The 20,421-nt window shown below is 28.6% G+C and overlaps 3 protein-coding genes across 6 annotated transcripts in view; 1 reads left to right on the top strand and 2 right to left on the bottom strand.

Annotated features, from left to right (window-relative positions):
• Positions 1-215: 215 nt before the first annotated feature.
• Positions 216-2,984, bottom strand: LOC100750044. Its single transcript, XM_003491671.4, has 9 exons — positions 2,758-2,984; positions 2,129-2,315; positions 1,797-1,932; positions 1,478-1,695; positions 1,355-1,415; positions 1,136-1,264; positions 723-1,058; positions 569-651; positions 216-458 (listed from the first exon to the last, which is right to left on the bottom strand). The coding sequence occupies exons 1-9, from the start codon at positions 2,792-2,794 to the stop codon at positions 332-334; spliced, it is 1,314 nt and encodes a 437-aa protein (XP_003491719.1). The 5' UTR covers positions 2,795-2,984; the 3' UTR covers positions 216-331.
• On the top strand, positions 2,983-6,243 carry LOC100741112 (galactokinase). 2 transcript variants are annotated; one of them, XM_033322256.1, is made up of 6 exons: positions 2,983-3,097; positions 4,410-4,596; positions 4,683-4,825; positions 4,899-5,196; positions 5,265-5,586; positions 5,675-6,243. In XM_033322256.1, exons 2-6 carry the CDS (start codon positions 4,419-4,421, stop codon positions 5,742-5,744), a joined length of 1,011 nt encoding a protein of 336 aa, XP_033178147.1. In that variant the 5' UTR covers positions 2,983-3,097; positions 4,410-4,418; the 3' UTR covers positions 5,745-6,243. The 2 variants fall into 2 exon arrangements, with proteins under 2 accessions (XP_033178147.1, XP_003491730.1); XM_003491682.4 differs by having other exon boundaries at positions 3,083-3,455.
• Positions 6,244-6,591: 348 nt separating this feature from the next.
• The window catches only part of LOC100746350 (sodium-independent sulfate anion transporter-like), a 37,147-nt gene continuing 23,317 nt past the window's right edge, over positions 6,592-20,421 (bottom strand). For all 3 annotated transcript variants that reach the window (XM_012388928.3, XM_003491641.4, XM_012388927.3), the window contains exons 3-11: positions 14,070-14,305; positions 11,682-11,883; positions 10,747-10,967; positions 9,766-10,111; positions 8,543-8,845; positions 7,614-7,759; positions 7,283-7,453; positions 7,017-7,170; positions 6,592-6,905 (exon numbers count right to left, since the gene is read on the bottom strand). In XM_012388928.3, the coding sequence (XP_012244351.1) occupies positions 6,865-6,905; positions 7,017-7,170; positions 7,283-7,453; positions 7,614-7,759; positions 8,543-8,845; positions 9,766-10,111; positions 10,747-10,967; positions 11,682-11,883; positions 14,070-14,305 (1,820 nt within the window). In that variant the 3' untranslated portion in view covers positions 6,592-6,864. The remainder of the gene's footprint in view (positions 6,906-7,016; positions 7,171-7,282; positions 7,454-7,613; positions 7,760-8,542; positions 8,846-9,765; positions 10,112-10,746; positions 10,968-11,681; positions 11,884-14,069; positions 14,306-20,421) is intronic.

Genomic DNA, 20,421 nt, shown 5'->3' with positions numbered 1-20,421 from the left:
TTTAATAAACAATAAAGAGTAATACCTTATTTAATTAAATAAATATAATTATATTATATTTATTCAATTACACATAAATATTTTTACTTTATTTCAAAAAATGAAACAATCAATTTTATTTACTTTTTCAAGAAACTATTTAGTTTCAACATGATTGGAACAATTTTTATTAGAAAGGAATATTTCTCAAGGAATAAAATAAATAGAGAGCATAATTCATTTGGAATTGACTAGATATGTGAATAGAAACATTTTAGGAACATATTATTACATAAAGTTCGATTTGAATGTCAAAGAATAATTCTGTATAAATCTCTCTCGTTTAAAAGCATTAAACTGCGAAATGAGTGCGTTGGAATCCTTGACCCAAACTTTGTAATATAGTTTGCACTTCGCTTTCATTTTGATGATAAAAGACATATGCATCAAATTTGGTTGCTAAATTGCAATTAGTGTCTCTGTAAAATAAATTAAAAGCTTATAAATTCCATAAAATGGTTTAATATTAATTATTATTATTTTTTACATTAAAACAAAAATATATGACAGTTATTACAGTTCATCTTACCCTGCAATAAATGCAAAATAATTAGGAATGTTTCCAGTACGACCACAAGATGAAATTTCCATGTAACTCTGTTTACATATTATCTAAACATTGAATTAGAATGTATTCTCATGATATCATAATCTTACATATAATGAAAATTATATTTACATACTGCATCATTCGAATCCTGAGTCACCCTAATTCCTAGTTCTAAACATTCAAATTTCACAGGTACTGACTTCACTTCTTCTGACTTTAGTACTTGCAAAATTGCTCTTTCAATTTGTTTAACATCGCCTTTTGTACCAATATATATTGAACCACAGTATTTAACAGAAAATCCAGCATTTAGTGATTTACTTTGTGGCTTAATCATTTCAGTTTTCTCATTCTCATCTTGTATTTCAGAATTAAATCTTTTTAAGATCTGTTTTAATCCCTCAATACCCGAGCTTCTTATAAGATGAACAATTGGTGCATATAATTCACAGGTTGATTTATTGCGGTGCTGAAAATGTATGATGTAAGGAATATGTAGGGTATATATTATATGCTTAAGTGTTATATTATTTGAATATACCTTACCTTAATTACATATAAATATACTGGTTGACCTATAGTTTTTCTCATAAATTTACGTAATTGTCCTTTGGTATTAGATGTTATAGCATTTCCATTTATTTCATCTAATATATCTCCAATTTCAACTTTATCCTAATAAAAGTAAAAGGTAAAGGACAGTTAGAGTCTTAAATTTTATTATGTATGTATATAGAAATTTTAAAAAATTATTCTGTTTATTACATCTTCTGCAGCTACAGAGTCTTTATCTAAATTAACTATTAAAGCTCTCCCTTTGGTAAAACTGTAATAATACAAAATATTATTCACAATGAACATTTGTTTTTACTAATGTAACTTTCTTACCATACAGAAATACCTAAACTTTTACATGGTACTAATTCCAATGCTAAACATTCTGGTAATTGCCAGGATTCATCCAAAAAACTACAATTCCGTAAATTTAATTTGAAATTTAATTTACTGCTTTGCAGTAATACTGATAAAAATATTTCTCCAAGAATATTATCTCCCAGAATACTGTTTTTATCATAATAATCAGTAGCCATTAATGGTGTTCTGACCTATGAAGTTTTACATACATAAATTATAAAAACATAATGATAATTATATAGAATCAGAAATATACATTTTATTTAAGATATTAAATATCATTTATACACACTAGCATTTCAACTGGCATATGAAGGCACTTTCGCATTAAACATGTTTTAATTAAAAGCCTGAGATGCCCAGTAGGTGTGTACACTTTTGGATTTTGTGTGACTTGTTCGACTACCAAAGAATAGGTACAAGAGGAACTAAAATAATGTTATTAATTTTTAATTTTAAGTTTTTAGCTATTAACATTAAGTTTTAAATATTGAAATATTATAATAGAGATTTAATTAAAATTTATAAATACAAATGTTCTTATTTTCTTAAAATACTACAGTAGTGAGAAAAGAATTAAATAACCTATAATAAATTTTATTTATTACAAATCTTTTTGCAAACCTAAAATGTTTTTCTGCAATTTCTTCCATCCAATACCAAGCATCGGGTAATTTTGGAAATCCTATGGGATTTAAACGCATCAATATACCTTTCTGGAAACATCTTTCTAAACATTTAAAAAAGAAGGGCAGGTCTTTATTTTCTTCATCAATCTCAATGTTACTTTCAGTTAATTTTCTTGTCCAGCCTGAAATTGTTTTTTTTATTTAATAGTATCATGTGACATCATTTCATCATGTTTAATGATATATTGACAAGATTTATAATATAATAAAAAAGAATAAGGATGAAAGTATGATTATGATCTAAAAATTTTTAATATTAATGAATTAAATAATAGATAACAAACCAATGTTGCAAAAATAAATTATTTTATTATACTATTTTATACTAATATTTGATTACATTTTAAATATCTTTTATTTACATTGCATTTATATCTTTATTTAACAAAATAGAAAATAATATGGAAATATATCTTTGGAAATTAATTCAAGAATTTTGTAATTCTAACAATAAAGGTTTAAAATTCAGATAAATATAAAGTTTATAAAGAAATCATTGTATAATAATTTTTTTAATGAATTATTAATTTCTTAACCTATAAAAGCGTTACATTGTTTAATTACCTTTCAATTCTTTAATAAGGGGATTTGAGACCGTCATGGCATTATCAATACAGATTATTGTCAAATATCGGCAATTAGTTCATTACATAAATTAGATATCAACTAGAAATTATTAACAATTAAAAGAGATATCATTTTAGTCATGTATTATTCTTTTAATAGCATGAGATGATGCTCTTAATACATCAAATGTCACTTTTACGAATTCTGTTACATTTGTGGTGCGCATGTTGTATGCATATACACGCAGAATAGTTGCATTGTTATTAACGATACGATAAAGCGTACATTTCCAAGCATGTAACTGCACACATAATCAAAGTTGATGTATTGATAACGTGTACGTGTGCTTAATACCAATTTTATCCGTTTGAAGCGTATTGTACTTATATTCGTATCAGTTCGTATTTTTACCGTGTTGTGAGTTACGTAAAATTAAATTCATAGATTCCACTGCATTTATCTTTTTAAAATTTTTATATATTTTGTATATTAAGTAACTTTACATATAAATAGTTTTGAAATAATCGGTAAAAATGGCAACAACTGTGCTTAATGTGAATGAAATTAAATCGAGAGCTTTAGAAGCTTTTGCGAATAAATTTAGGGAGAATGCGAATGTTTGTGTGTGCGCACCCGGTCGGGTGAATTTAATTGGAGAGCATACCGATTACAATGAAGGTTTTGTTCTACCGATGGTAAAATTTTTGATGTTTATATAAATACTACGTTTCTTTGTATATTACACAAAATTATTAAATCTGTAATTACTGTTTTTCGTGATTAATCGGAAAATATATTTTACAGAACTCGTTATTGTTCGGGAGAAGTAACGCTGATTTCAAATTATATCTAACTTATTTATACTTAACTCCTTATTTTTCATGCCATTAATGTATTATATTTAAAGATCCAATCAGTTCATTATCATCCAGTAATCGATTTAATCAAATATGTATGTTAATAAATAACATTAAATAAGAAATGACATTTTCAAACAATAGATTTGTTTAATTCGTTAAAAATTTGTTTCACTAGTTATCGATAACAAAATTTAGTTGAGCAAAGATATATTATGATTTGTATCTTATTATCTCTTATCAATTATTATCGTATAATCATACATTCATCTGATTTTTTAATTTTCTATCGATATGAACTACTGTTATTTTTTATAATACATGCGTACATCGATTCTAATATATTATTGAATATGAGAAATAGATTATTAAAAATTATTAATTACCTAATAATTGAATTTTCACACAGAATTTGTTAAATTTATATATTTTATAAATAAATAAATAAATATATATTTATATCATTATTATTAATATATTATATATATGTATTAATTTCGGGTGTTAAAAATTTAGACAATTTTAATGATTTATTATCTATTAAAGTCCTAAATATGTATTACTTTTTAGAGTATTATTTTATTTATATACGACTTTTAAAAATTGTTTTATTTTTGCAGAAAATTTAGTTATATTAACAATATAATGTCTTTTAATTAAATTGTTACTCGATTTTTAAAAGTAGAAGTTATAAGTATGTTTGTATTTAATGAAAATATGTAATCATTAAATTATTTGAGATATAACAAATACCAATAATGGAATAAAGCGTAACGTTTTCCATATTTTTAGGCATTGCCCATGGTTACACTCATAGTTGGAAAACGTAACAATGTGGATAAATGTAAAATTGTTTCCCTTAGTGAAATAGTTAGTTCTGAAAATTATGTTGAATTTGAAGTTAGGTCTCATAAGAGTATAAAACCAGGAGAACCAAAATGGGCTAATTATGTAAAAGGATGTATAGCAAATTTTATTTGTTAGTTTATTCATTATTTTGATCCATTTTACCAAAATGTAATAAAAGAATTCTATTGTATAATTTAATTAAAACATTGATTTTAGGTGATGTGCCATCTTTTAATGCTGTGATTGTATCCTCTGTACCAGTTGGTGCTGGTCTGAGTAGTTCAGCTGCTTTAGAAGTTGCTACTTACACATTTTTGGAAGCATTAACTGGTATAAAATCAGAAAAGCCAGAGGATAAAGTATAATGACAGAGTATATTTTATAAATTATAATTTTACTAAATTAGAGAAATGTAAAGCTTATATCTTTCAGGCTTTAGCATGTCAACGTGCTGAACATGATTTTGCTGGAGTTCCATGTGGCATCATGGATCAGTTTATCTCTGTAATGGGTAAAGAAGGCTATGCTCTTCTTCTTGATTGTAAAGATCTTAGTACTAAACAAATACCTATGTCACAAATGAATGATTATATCTTTCTAATTACTAACTCTAATGCTCCTCATAAATTAAGTTCAAGCGCATATTGTGAGCGCAGAGATTGTTGTTATGAAGCTGCAAAAAGGTTAAATAAAAAAAGTTTGCGTGAAATATCTATGAGTGATATTCAAGGTAGAAAATAAATACAATTATGTTACAAGGCAAAATTGTGTTGTTTATTATGTTGATTTTATTTTTAGCTTTAAAATCACAGAATGTACCTGAAGAAATGATAAAACGAACTCGTCATGTAGTAACAGAAATTCAAAGAACAATTGATGCTGCAGATGCCCTAGAAAAAGGAAATTTTGATAAATTTGGACAGTTAATGAACGAGAGTCATGATTCTTTAAAGAAAGATTATGAAGTATCTTCTGTTGAGCTAGATACTTTAGTAACAGCAGCAAGAGCAGTAAATGGTGTCTTAGGAAGTCGTTTAACTGGTGCTGGTTTTGGAGGGTGTACAGTAACATTATTGAAAAAAGATGTAATTGACGAAGCAATTAATCATATGAAGGCCAAGTTAGATTTTTTCCTTAAATATTTCTCTTAAATAATTCTCTTCCTTTTTCTTTACACAACAATGTTTATAAATGTCTGTTTATTATAGGTATTCTGGAAATGCAACATTTTATATAGCAAGCCCTGCAATGGGTGCAAGAATCCTGGATATAAATTAAACAATATGATAATGGGAAGTAATTATTTAGTTTTAACTGATAAAAAGTCATGTTATTGGAGAAATCTAATTAAAAAGATTTATAATTTATTTTCATAGTTATATTAAACAGGCTTGTTTAATTTTAGAAAAAAATGATGTATTGTTAGAAAAATATGTATACCTACTAGTGGTTTTATTGAAATTTTGATTTTTATGGGATATTATCTAAAACTTAGAATAATGTGCCTGAAACATTTTTTAATATTTGTTAATATTTTTTGAAATGATATGAAGTATTAACATATGTTAAATGTAATAAGGAGTAATTTTTAAATAGCATGTACAAATAATGCGTCTGTATAAAAAGTCATGTAAAATACTATTGACAGTTTACGTGAATTTGCGTCAATGTATTCATTTATGTTTGTATATGCACAGGTTCACGAATGTATTCAAACATTTGTAGAGATCTTTTGTAAATATATTATGTGTGTTATATGAAACATTTTGAAATTTCATTAGCATTGTTGCTCTGAGACTTAATTGTACTCTAAAAGATATTCAGAACATTCTACAAGATGTATATAATCTACAAGATATGTATATATACATATATATGTTTGTAATAAATATCTCGTTGATAAAATTCCAAAATTTCGTATATAACACGCATAATATGGGCATAAAGGATTTCTCTGATAAATGTTCAAATATTTTCGTGAGCCAATGTACATTTTATAATCCTACTTATAATCTAACCCTTTTGGCACAATATCGATGTAGTATATATAATCTTTTCATATATTTTCTTGTAAATTTTAAATTATTTTAAAATTATTTTATATTACTAATGTGTATCATATGTATTTTTAAGAAAACAGAATTTTCGTTTTGTAATGCAGAAGTACTTATGTACGTGAAATATCGTCGTATAGTATAACATTGTGTCGAAAGGGTTAATTGTTACATATTAAAATATGTAATTGTTACAAAGTAACAATTAATTATAAAATAAGATTGTTGCTTTTTATCATAATATTGTCTAACATATTGACCATCTTCGTCTTAATATAATACTGATACATATAAACTAAAGAAAGAGTACTTCCGGGACGGAATTTATAGAAGTCTAAATATTGTCAGTATCTGTTCATAGAAGCCGACGAAATATTTGAAAATTCTGGAAATAAATAAAAGTTTTATATAAATCATACATTTTTACATAAAATTGAACAAATCAGTTATTTAATTGCTCAACATATTATGTAAAAAGTAATAACATTTTAATTACCTTTCAAACAGTCATTAAGTTCAAGTTCGCTAGAGCTACACCTCAAACCAGAAGGTTTTACACCTTTGAAAATTTCTATAATGCTTGGTTTCAAATTATGGAAAATTAAAGGCTGTCCACGTTTAGAAAAATCTTCCGTCAAACTTTTAATTCCCTAAATAATAAGTATATCAATTATAGCATAGAAATAAATTTTAATAAATTATAATAATTTTATAACTTGAATGTTAGTGCAGATACTTTACAGATAGTATTTCATAGTGTACCTTCGCGGCTGTAAAATCTGCTGCTTGAATATGCGTAGAATCTATGACAACAGGTACTGCGGTTCCCTGTTTCGTACCTTGCTTACTAATTACAGCTCGCACATATTCAACGCTCGGGAAAACGAGACTTCTGTCAGGCGTTATGACAAGATATTCACAGCCGTTAATACTCTGAAACAAAAATATCATATTATTAAGGAAACAGCGTAATAAAAAATATCATGAATGAAAGACATGAAAATATTTTTGTTCTTTACTATTACATTGATATTTCATTTTTATATAGAGAAAGTTAGTTAATAAGTATATTAAGATATAAAAGCATTCTTACTGTATCTTTATGAACTCTTAACGACGGCCTCGCTGAAGCGTAAAGTAGGAACAGAACGTTTATACCGATACCAATCACTATACCTATCTCAAGTCTTATAAAAAGACAGCATAGAAATGTAGCTATTGCTGGTATGAGATCAATTTCTGAAAAAGAAATGATGTATTAATTACATTAATCATTACACAGAGTACTATAAACATTTTTATATTTTACAACGTGATTTTATTCCCGTCTGTTTTCTATATTTTAGTATGTAGTACAATTTAGAATATATATATACATATATATATATATATATTCTTGTGTTAGCAAACTTCTATATTTATTCTGTTATACCTTCTATACCTATTTATTAAACTTCTATTTCAATTAATAGAAATTTATACAATCGTTATTAAAAACGTTTACAAGATGTTTTTTAAGTTCGTAGAATATCGTTTCTTAAAATTAAACTAAATACAAGAAAGTACTTTCAGAGTATTTAATTTAACCATGAGCTATGACCAGACTGCGAATGTTTATGTAAATTCATATACTTGCGAACAAATTTAAAGAAGCAGAACTTAAGTAAAAGTTTATTTTACTCATAAAATATTATAATGGGTACTATACCTTCGATATTTTATATATGTTTACATTACACGCTTTCTTGCATTTTTTCAAAAATGTATAAACATCCACAGTCTAGTTATGATTCTTTAAAATTCATAATTTAAGAAGTCACATTTACAAATTTTAAAAAACCTTAGCTAAATAAGAATAGATATAAGGATGAGCATAAGTATAAATGATATCAAGCTAGTTCATAACTAATTTAATTTATTTAGCAATAAATACTATTTACAGGCTGAAGCGGCGCAATACTTTATTTGCAAAATAATATTGATATTACTTGAAAAATAAGAGGGATTAATAATACAACGTACTTTTTGTTCGCCATATAGGCTTGATCACATGTAATTCCACCATAAAGATGACCGCCGCGATGATGATTGCAGCAAGGGCGGCGTTAGGAATAAAGTATAAGTATGGGGTGAGGAACTGAAGCGACACGAGTACTAGAAGGCCAGTATAGATACCGCCGAGAGTTGTCTTTACTCCAGAGGAATGGTTTACTGCACCTCGGCTGAGGCCACCGCTGACAGGCATCGAAGAAACGAAAGCCGACACAACGTTGCACACGCCCAAAGCCAACATTTCTTGAGTTGCATCGATTGGTTTACCTTCATCTAGGATAATCGATACAATTGTTATGACTACATTAGCAAAAATTAAAACGAATATGAAAACATACATAGTAGTTTCGAGATATTTATTTATATATTTTATAAAGTATGCACTTTGCAGATAGCATCAGAGTATTTGAACAATCAGTTACTCATTATTTGACCACGGATTCTCATGCACTTATGGGAAACTTGAAAGTGCAAATATGCAAAGAACACATGTAATATACAAAAATATATAAAAAATTTAAAGTATAATATTCGCATATAATATTTTGTATGTAAAACACTTTTTACCCAGATTTTATCTTTTCCTAATTATCTTCTATGTAAACGTATTGACTGTACTTGTTGTTAGATGAAAATTACTAATTTTTAAAGTTAATCTCCTACATTTTGTATTTTTTCAATTTCAAGACAGTTAGGATGTCCTTAAGTAAAACACGTTACTTCGATTTTTTGGCTAATGTATGATAATATGGTCTCAGAATAAAGTCAAGGTCAAAATTTATGATATTCACTTTTATATTCTGTTATAATAATTTGTGATTGATACATTGGAAGCAAATCCTGTGTTTCTGGTAAGTTACAAATCTGAATAGCGAGTCATGTTTAAAAACGGTCTCAATATATTCACATTTAAAATTCAAATATTTTACACTTGTGCAGAGAAAGTTCATTTAAATAAAGCCTTGTGATATGTGTAATAAGATTCGCGAAAAAAGACATTTGATCTTCAGAAGATACTCTTTGACTGATTAAATTTTCTTCTGTTATTTGATCTATTTCCAAATAATTTTTATCGAATTCTCTAATTTTTTGCTAAATTAATTATTACTACAATAAGTATATTCGGAAAGAAATATTTTATTTAGAGAAAATGAATTGTGTAGTTGGTGAAAAACGTTTGTTATGAAACTTACTAAAAACTTTGGCAATGGAAATGGTTTCCAACAGGCTCAACAAAGGAACGACTAGACATCCAGAGCCGAGGGCGGAAACCATGTCGACGAAATCGTACGTTTCGTTCTTGTGGTAGGTTTGAAATGGTGGTAGCCGAAATTCCGGAAGTCCTTGTTTAACGTGGCCAGTCAGTCTAACAGGCGAAGAACCTAAGTGACTTTCTAAAAGCCAGCACATAACGCCGCACACGAGGACCACGAGAATATTTCGCGCTGTAGACAGCAACCAGAGTGATTTTTGCATAATTACTTGTGCTCTTGATGACATTTTTGCAGCCTTTTTCATAAACGGTATGTCTTTGATTTTCTGAAAAAAAGAAATCATACAAAAAATATTCTTTATTTTATTTTTCTATAAAAAGTAGGTAAGGTATAAGGTGGGTAGTAGTTGAGTAAAAAATCGCCGATGATAATACGTGAAAATATAAAATATAAGATTTCGGTAGTTACAATTTATGAAAAATTTTAATTTGAATCGTGTGAATAAATTTTAATTAATGTACATTCGTATCGTATACATATGTCTTATACATATACATCTTATACATATGTATATGATGTTGAATGATATTCAAAAAATATTAAACAGTCAATAATGTTTGTATGTAAAAGTAACACGTGTAATAGCAAGGAATTAATTTGTAAGCAACATAATTCGACGAATCATTCACTAGACGTAAAGCACGATGCGGATGTGCAACTTTCATCGTTGCAATCTCGCTGCGATCATGTGTCTACTTCGTCGTTCTTAACTCGTAAAACAAAGGAAGATATATGATCACAGTGAGATTGCGACAAAAGTCACACGTCTGCATTGCAAGTATGTAGATAGCTCGGCAGAAAGTACGAAGAAAGATGAATCTACTTTGTATATATTTAAAAAATTACTTTTATGAGGATCTACTTGTGTTAGTTTCCACTGAACGATGAAATAATACTAACTCTGAGAAGAAGAAGGATAATTATACACGAGATGCCCAATGCAGTATCCCAAAGCTTCGTCTCCCCAATTTTTTCAAATATATTTTGCCATACTTCGACGAATTTGCTACCGCCGATATGAATGCCTAGAATATCTTTTACTTGGCTAGTAGCTATAATAATTGCTGCTGCTGATGTGAAACCGACCGAAACTGGTCCTGATATAAAATCCAATAAAAAGCCTGACAACAGAAGAAGATGTGTCAATATTTATTAAATATAAATATAATATATTATTGAATTGTTAATAAATAATTAATAATAACTGGAAAGTAAAATGAATAAAACAATAATAATTGAAAATGAATAAAAACAATAATTAATAAATATAATAAAATATACTATATATTATATATATATTTATAGTATAATATAATAAAATTAGTATAAATATATTATAAGATAAATTAATATAATATAATATTATTTAATATTAATATAATCAAATATATAATATTTTCTAATATAAATAGGAATATACACATAACTGGACTGTGGTTTTTTATGCATTTATGAAAAATTTAGATGCGTAAGAATGTGCAGGGCATATATATTGTAAAAATATAGAAAGTTTTCGAAGCAAGTTTCTCATTATAATATTTAGGGGATGAAATAAACCTGTGCTTAGATTTCACTCCTTCAGTTGTATTCATAAAAATACGAACTTGCATAAATATTCGCAGTTCACACATAACCGTTCTCTTAAAATTACGCTACAGAATTTAATTATTTGATTTTTATTCAATTATTTAAATACCACCGTCATTTCATTCGATATTATTCCACACAGAAGTAAATTTAAAAAACATATGAGCTCTAGGGCTATTCTAATAAAGAGGGGGAGTTTGAGAGTTTGTTGAGTTTCAATTAAAAAAAGTAATCGATAATACAATTACCTAAATGTAAAATTCCCATAAAAAAACAGACACAACCAGAGATGAGAGTTAAAAGAACCGCAAAGTCAGGTTCTAGATCAGATTTCTGTAATGTTTCTCTGGTTAATATCGCGATGATCGCGGTCGGTCCAACTGGAACGTCTTTACAGGATCCGAAGATGGTGTACACGAAGCACGCCATGAAAGACGAATACAAACCATACTGCAAAACAAACGAAATTATTAAATATTTTTACTTTTACAAGAAATTTTAATTTTGCCGTAATCTTCGAATTTTTATACTTCGATTTCAATGTTTAAAATAAAATTGAAACGAAATCGTGCATACCAAGAAGAATTTTTTTAAATTCTCATTTTTTTCGATTGAGATATTTTTTAACTGAGAAAATAGTTTCGTAGAGAAGTGTTGGAAAAATATAATTGAGCTGAAGATGTTATGCTGCAGGATTAATAAGGAGAAAGCGCCCTGAGTTTATTGTAATATTTGAACTAAAACATAAAAATATTCGTTTCAGGTAAGCTATCCAAAGTTCCATCTTAGGCCCGGTGCGACTTTTTGGTGCTGTGTTCTCGTTGCGTCACGTATCTTTCTTTATTTTCCCAGCTAAAAACACAACGAAGACAGAAATACATCGTAACGAGAAAGCAGCGTCAAAAAGTCGCTTGTCTGCACCGGGCCTTATATTATAATGGGGCAGCCAATTTATCTCCTGCTTCGGTAATGCTTCTACCAGCTACCGTTAAGCGAAGCTCCAACTCTTAGTGCGTACACGCTAGTACTCGCAGAGTGAGCAAAAATGATTTTGGTACAGCTGGAAGACACGTAATGGGACCTACACAGTTTAAGGTTCGATGCACACGAGCGACGCGCTATCGCGACGACATCGCTACGATATCGCTATGCGATTCGGCAGATATATAGTATGTCACACACATAAATTCATATATGTTTCTAATCGTGCAATACATACGAGCGAGATTGTATCGCTCGACTACACAATCGTACAGCGACGTCGCTGCGACATCTTGTCTCGTCACTCGTGTGCATATTGTGCATTGGTTCGGGTCTTAGGCGGGTTTCGAATCACCACGAATCGCGCTGAAGTAAGAACAGTACGACTACGAATAAATCGAGTTGCAGAGGTGTCGACTATAAAATCGACCGGAACATTCGATATTCGAGCCAGAGACTCCTCGATTAGACACGATGCAGACGAGCGACTTTTGTCCCGCACGATATCGCTTATACGTCTTTCTTTGTTTTCCCAGTTCGGAACACCGAAGACAGACCGTAGCGATATCATCTACACAAAAGTCGCTTGTCTAAACGAGAAGGAGGAATATCGAAAGTTCCGGTCGATTTTACAGCCGGCACCTCTGCAACTCGATTTATTATTATTATCGAATCTAAGTTGCAGTCGACCGAGCCAGCGCGGTTGTTTTAAGATATGAAAATATATTTTATTAAAACACACTTATCAGCCAAGTTAATAAGAAACGTTGGTTAACGAGTTACGATTCAATGTTTCAGTTGCATAGTGGAAGATGTTGTGTGTCATAAATTTTAATAAATTTTCTTACAATTTCCGATGATTTTGACATTTTGTAAACATCATAATCGGTTTTACTAAAACGATATTCAAAACTGGTTGCGATAATGATGGAACGTTGGAATAATTTTGTTAGAGAACACTTTTGCATACGGAAGCCTTCAGGAATTTTAATTAGCTATAAATTTCTCGAGAATATCTCTAATAAATCTTTTGATTCAATAGTATGACGGAATAATATGATACCGCGATTAAACACGCGCACCAATACAAAACTATTCTATCCTTTCCAATTATATACTATTAATTTCCAAATTATTAAATTTGGCATAAAATTGTATGCAGTTAGATGCAACATTGTTTTTAACTTTGACAACGTTAATCGTAAAATTTTAATAGATATAATATGAAATTTTATAATATACCAGCACTCTCCTTCTGATATTAAAGTTTTACTTCTTATAAAGAATAACAAGAATGATGTAACATTTCTTATTTCTTACTTCAAACTAAGTTCTAATAGTATTTTTTTAAATAGTAAATTAATCTTAATGTGTTAAAATATTTCAAAGAATATTTTATACATATTAGAAACACGTTAAGAAATAACGTTACGAGTTAAGTTGCTAATGCAACGCTTAATAGTTGCAATGCTTAATAGCTGCGAAAATAAAGATGTATAAATCTGTTTAAGAGAGAAATAATCTTTTTTTTACTTCAAAATAAATCAGTTTTATATATACTATATATAAAATAATTTAATTATAAATATACTAAGGTATAGTGGTATGTTATTAAATTTGTAAAATTTCACGAGTGAACGAGCAAACTGTCTTACCTGCAAAGGAAGTCCTGCGACGTTCGCATAAGCTATTGCCTGCGGTATAACGGTAAGGCCTACGGTAATACCGGCAACAAGATCACTTACTATGTAGTCCTTGCGATACTTTGGTATCCACGCTGCTATAGGTACTCTTTTGTAAAGTAACTTCTTCCTGCAGGATCTTTTGATTCGTTGATATAACCACTTCCTTTCTAGAGAGCATAAGAAACCTTTTTCACGATTTTGTGGAACTGAAACAGGAGGGAATATTATAAAAGATATTGTAGATATATTATATCTTCATACTTTTTTATGATTAGCGTACAATGGAATAATAACGTCGCTGTAACTCCTGCGTGGTAATAAAATATACGTAATATGAAATAAAAATTTCATAGAAAAATTTCTTTTGTTAAAATATAAATACCAGTGCTGCATGTTAATGATAAAAACCGCATCGAATTTATGTTAATTTTAAATTTAGAGCCATTTAAGATTAACTAATTTATTTTTCTATTAAGAAAGTACAATGTTTATCGAAAAGCTTAGCTTGTTAGCTAAGTATTGCTTCTCTCGAAAGTATTGATGTAGCATTCAAGCGTCGTTCTACATAGCAAAAGACGTCGCATCGAACTACGCATCGCTGAGGAATGTTTGCAAAAAAAGATTTATTCTCCGCTCAACTGTTCTAGATCTTTATTAATATATTTTTATTGTTTTGTATGACAAGCAAGAGAATGACCACAAGAGTGGTTAATTAAATTGTACACTTAATGCAAAAGGTAATTATTTGTAAATATAATGTGACATAAACCTTCAAATAAATATAAAATTATATGTTTAAACAATTTAGGGAAATAAATAGAGAAGGAGGTAAGTTGTTGTGCTCAATCTATATGTATTATGTTTCTAATACAAATATTCCATTATTTTATTACATTGTACAGAGTACAATCTGTACGTTAGTAATTTCTTTTTCAATTTCTAAACGCTTTATATTTAACTATATTTGATATTTATAATTCTAACGTTAATATTCCTTTACTTTAACTTACTTGGTGCATTGAGATTGTCTAAAATCACTGAATATGTTACGATAAATGTCAACAATAAGTGCAAAAATATTTTATTTTTATAAATGTATGAACATTGACATTTTTATTAATATAATAACAGACTAATGAGGCGTGCAGATGTTCGATTAATGAACATTATTGCACAGTCAACTGTCAATTAACCGCGAGTAAACAACAATTAAACGTATAGAAATGGTTAACATCTGTGTGGAATTCCGGATGGAGATGTAAATTCTTCAGATCATGTGACGACCTTTTGAAGGAGCGAGTGTAGAAAGTACTATGATTGGAATCAAAATAGAAAAAGGTAAAGGTGAAATAAAAATTGCAATCACGAGGCATCTACATACATATTAAGATTACCATAATGCATACAAGTATACAAGCTGCCGTAGGTACTGGTTAACTGGTGATAATTACGTCCAAAAGTGAAGTTAGACTGGTTTAACTGGTTTTACGCGGTAGCACGTGATGTTTGCGGGAAATAAATTGCTTTAAAAATTGATTTCCATTCAATTGACATTATAATCCTTACGTTAATTCGAACTTTATCGGATTCACAATTATTCTTGTGAACGTTGTCTTCAGTTTTAATTCGAATAACAATTTAGGGAAATCAATAGAGAAGAAGGTAAGTTGTTGTGTTCGATCTATATGTACTATGTTTCTAATACAAATATTCTATTACTTTGTTACATTGTACAGAGTACCCTTTGTACGTTAGACTTAGATTTACAACCAGCCTCTTCCTTTTTTTTTTTAAATTGAAACGGACGAAGAGGAATAAATGTTTTAATTATCACTAGACCGTGGTATGTCATACATTTATACGAAATTTAAGGATGAAAAACTGCATACGATATACAAAAATATATGGAATATTTCAATTAGCATACAATATACAAAGATATATGAAATATCGTAGATAAAACAGGCGTTATAGTTTTTGGTAAATAAAATGAACCTCTATTTAAGCATTATCTCTTTTAGTTACGTTCGTAAAAATATAAATTTACATGAACATTCACAAAAATAATATGCTCTGTGTTCATTATTAAATAGTAATAAAATTGTAAAAAATTTGTTACTGCGTTTAGTGTGTAGAAAAGATGGAAATCCTCCATTGGGGCGTTAAACAGTATATTTATACAATAAAATATTTAAACCTTAACTTGTTCGGTGAAATAGAAACGCATTAATTCTTTGATGGAGTTGTGAGGAATTTTCATAAAAAAATTCAATCCTGGACTTAGTCCTTAGTCTAATTGAAAATTAAACAAAATTTGTAATGTGAAAATTTACAATCATGAAAGTAAAATTATCGTAATGTTTGTGATATCTGAGACATTCGTTTAATGGATTATTTTATTCACGGAAGATTAGCAATTTAGCCAAATTGATTCTGATTTTTTTTCATTTCTATCGTACCTGAAAAGTATATTAAAGAATATTTTTCTTGCTTAATATTTTTATTGCTAATTATAATACCAGATAGCTCAAATAACGAGAAATAAAATTTTCTTTTCTCAAAAGATATCGACGTATATTTCCAATTAATTCGTTTCTTCGTCACTTCTGCGACTTGTGAACACTTTTCTTGTTATTATTTCTTGATAAGTTGTTCTTGACATTTTTACAATGATCTTTCAATAAATTTCTAATGTATAACAATTCATTATCAATTATCTGGCTGGGATATTTCATCGAGTTCGTAAAAATGTAGATACATAAAAATATAGATAAACATCTTTGTCATATTAAAGAATGAAATGAAAATTAGAAACATTTTTCTGAAACTATTAAATTTCAATCACGAGTTGGTTACATAGGGTATGAAACATCGAGCGTGAAATTGTGATTACTTTACGTTGGTTGTTTACCACAAGATGTTTTCTTAGAAGTCGAAATGTTGTCAGGGAAATTTTAATCGAGAAGTTATAGTCATTGAAAAATTCCTAGTCATGAAGTTATAGTAAAATTATTGATTGTAGCGCGTTTCTAGAAGATCCAAATGAATATTTATGCTTCATAATTTGCACTATTCTATCGCGTTTGCAGGGAAAAGAAATATGGTAAGCACATCTTTGTTTATTTTTTGATTTTAATGTCATTCTATGACTAAAGAGTGACACGGTTGAGAATGAAAATAATCTTTTAGGTTCAAAAATATAAGCCTCATAAGAATAGCTTATAAGTTGTCGAAATTTTATAAAAATCAAAGATACAATTATTAAAGAAAGCAGTATTTTAATATCTTCGATATTTTAATATTATGATAAGGAATATTTGTAAGATTACGAAGAGCAAGAAACAATGTGCGTGTTCAACTCTAAAACAAAATAAGAAGACAATATATTATAGTTTATTTTGATACAACATAGTGCTGAATTTTAAAATTGCTCTTCTGAATAATATACTAAACAATGTGACTTATCACGTTTCCCTGAAATTTTCACATATGCAACAAAGACACTTCTAAACACATCTAAAGTGTCGATCAAATAATGAGCAAATTATGTAGTTACTTTTGAAATAACTTATCTGAATTAGTAAACAAACGATTAATTGAATAATTATATGTGAATTATAGCATTTATTAACTCGTTAAGATATGATTCTGGGATAAATGTGAATTCCTTTGTATAATCTTTTATCGTTAAATATTTTAAGAAAATTCATTCAAATAATTGCACGCGCATTATCGAAAAATCCAGCAAATAGAAATTGAAGTTACAAACTATATCGGTGTTAAATGTTTAACATTGACAAAAATTAATCTCAATCACATTTACTTTTTCTTATTGCAACGTCGTTTCTGTCATCTTTTTCTCGTCAATTCGCACACTTTTACCATCGTATTTCTAAATTCATCAGGCGCCAAGCTTTCTCAAATCGAACAATTTTTGGCGAATTAACTCTTCCCTATGATTTGTGGAATGCGATGACACGATGATCTCCGAATATATATATATATATACGTCCTCCTTTTTCGTAATAAGTTAAACACGCGAGTCGTTTGATACGTAGAAGGTAGCATGAATTTCTTAATTTGGTCAATGCTTGGCACGTGAAAAGGAAAATACAGTTCATAAATTCCCAACGAAGTGTACGAAGACAGGAATAAATTAAGACAAAATACTGGCACCGATAACGATCAATCTGATAAATTATCCGCGGTAACAATCACGTGCTTACGTACGCGCTTTAACATGCAAATCTTTTGTCTGAAAGGATGTTAACAATGCTAGTGAAACTGTATTTTTTTTCTTTTTGTCAAAAGATATATATCTTGTTTTACATACTGTTATTACGGATTTCTTTAGAGAAATTTATTGGGTATGTCAGCGATACTTCGACAATCGCATGTTTTAAATCGTTCATTACGTTTGTCTCGTATTCGAATCGGCACGTGTACGATGTGTGAATAATATTGACTTGAACGCAGGTGGAAAAATAAAAATTATGAAACATTGAGAGTTTCATAATAATTCATGTTAGCTTTCTCGAATTAATATTTCGTACTAGTTCAAGTAATAATTTATATAAAATACATACGGCGACCACAGGTGAAAATTACGATGAGTTACGTTCCCTCTTTTTCGTAGGAAAATGATTTAAAGATTCAAAATAAAAGATTTTCAGGTTGTATGTATATATGCTTTGTCATTTTGTCGAACATTAATAACGTTATTTTATTTTATGCAGGCTAATATCAATTATATCGAACTAAGACAACAAATAAGCTAGTATTATTCGTTTTTTACAAAATACTGTGCATGTATCGCTCGTTTTTAAAAAGTTTATGTCTTGGAACGTTAAAATACTTCTTTCTAGCCATCGAGTCATGTAACAGCCAGAAAACCAACAAAAATAGGCTTGTCGTATATTCTTCGCATGGTCTTCGTACGTAAAACTGTATGATATAGCAACAGTCGTGATATAAAAATATTTTCTCGTCATATGTGATGTATTTTATCATCATCGCTTTAATTAATTAATTAATTAATGCGAAAATATTTTAGATCTCAAGCTTCCACGATGGTTAGATGAAATATTTGTGGCTGTTCGGGTTTTCATCGTGTTTTTAAAATAGTACGTTACGCTTTACTTCGACATGAATGAAGTGAACATTCCAGTTCAGGTCTGCCCTGAACAAGTGAACTGGATTGTTTGCAACGAAGCGCAACGTACTATTGAGAATATTATCGAATCCCGAACAACCAATAAAAGTAATTTTTTATTGTTTATGTATTTGTGAGGAATTTTAGAGTAAAGAAATGTAATATTCAGAAATAGATGAAACAAACAAAATACTTGTTATACAAGTGTAATAATTTACGAATCTCCACTTATATGGAGATACATGTTACGTTCATAAAAATATAAAACTACTTAAAGATCTGCAGTCTATTAATGAAAATTCGAGTAGCAGTGATCGCGCTAATTATATAAATACTTTTCTTCCTAATTTTTGTCTATCTCTATCAATTTCTATGTCAATTTCTATCCATATAAATAGCATAGATTCTTTAAAAAGTTTTGTTGTCCAGTTTTTACTTATGCGAATACTTTTCTTCATAATGTCAATAATACTATCGTGGTGTTAGCATAAGTGAAAAAGTTACGCCACAAATAGCTGTTCTACGATGTTAGAAAACAAATTACGAAATATTCGACGAATAACAAATTGTTCAGTAAACTGTTTTAAATAACTTACACACGCGATTAAACCAACCAGGTTTTTTTCGTATGCGTACGCTAATGTCCATATTATAATTCCACACTTAATACGAAATTACTTAATATTAACTTTATTGTATGAAATGTATATCTAAATGTTTATCTGGATACTTTGCAAATGATAAAACTTTACTTTGTAAAAATATATGTAAATGAATAATGAATTTAAATAATATCTATCTAATGATAAGATTTATATGTATACAGGATGAGATTAATAGAAATTAGAGGCTAACATTTCGAACATCTGCTTGATTCATATTACATATGTGTATTTCTTAACTCATCAGTAAAATTGGCTTTGTGCGACAGAAGGTATTAAATGTAAGGGACACTTACGTATACAAATTGTAAGATTCCATTTCTCCAGATATCATGATTTTAAAACGTTTTTAGCTTCTTCGTCTATAAAAAGATTGCATCGGATAATTTACTTAAGATACTTTGCTTCTCTCTAATAAGATTTTTCCACATTGCACTTGTTTCATATAAAAACGAAGGAAATATAAGAAATAATAGATTATATTATACAAATTAACGTAAATTATTGT

Source organism: Bombus impatiens, unplaced genomic scaffold (assembly GCF_000188095.3).
Source record: "Bombus impatiens unplaced genomic scaffold, BIMP_2.2 scf_0582, whole genome shotgun sequence".
NCBI classification, from domain to species: Eukaryota; Metazoa; Arthropoda; class Insecta; order Hymenoptera; family Apidae; genus Bombus; species Bombus impatiens.
This window is presented reverse-complemented; position numbering and strand designations above follow the sequence as displayed.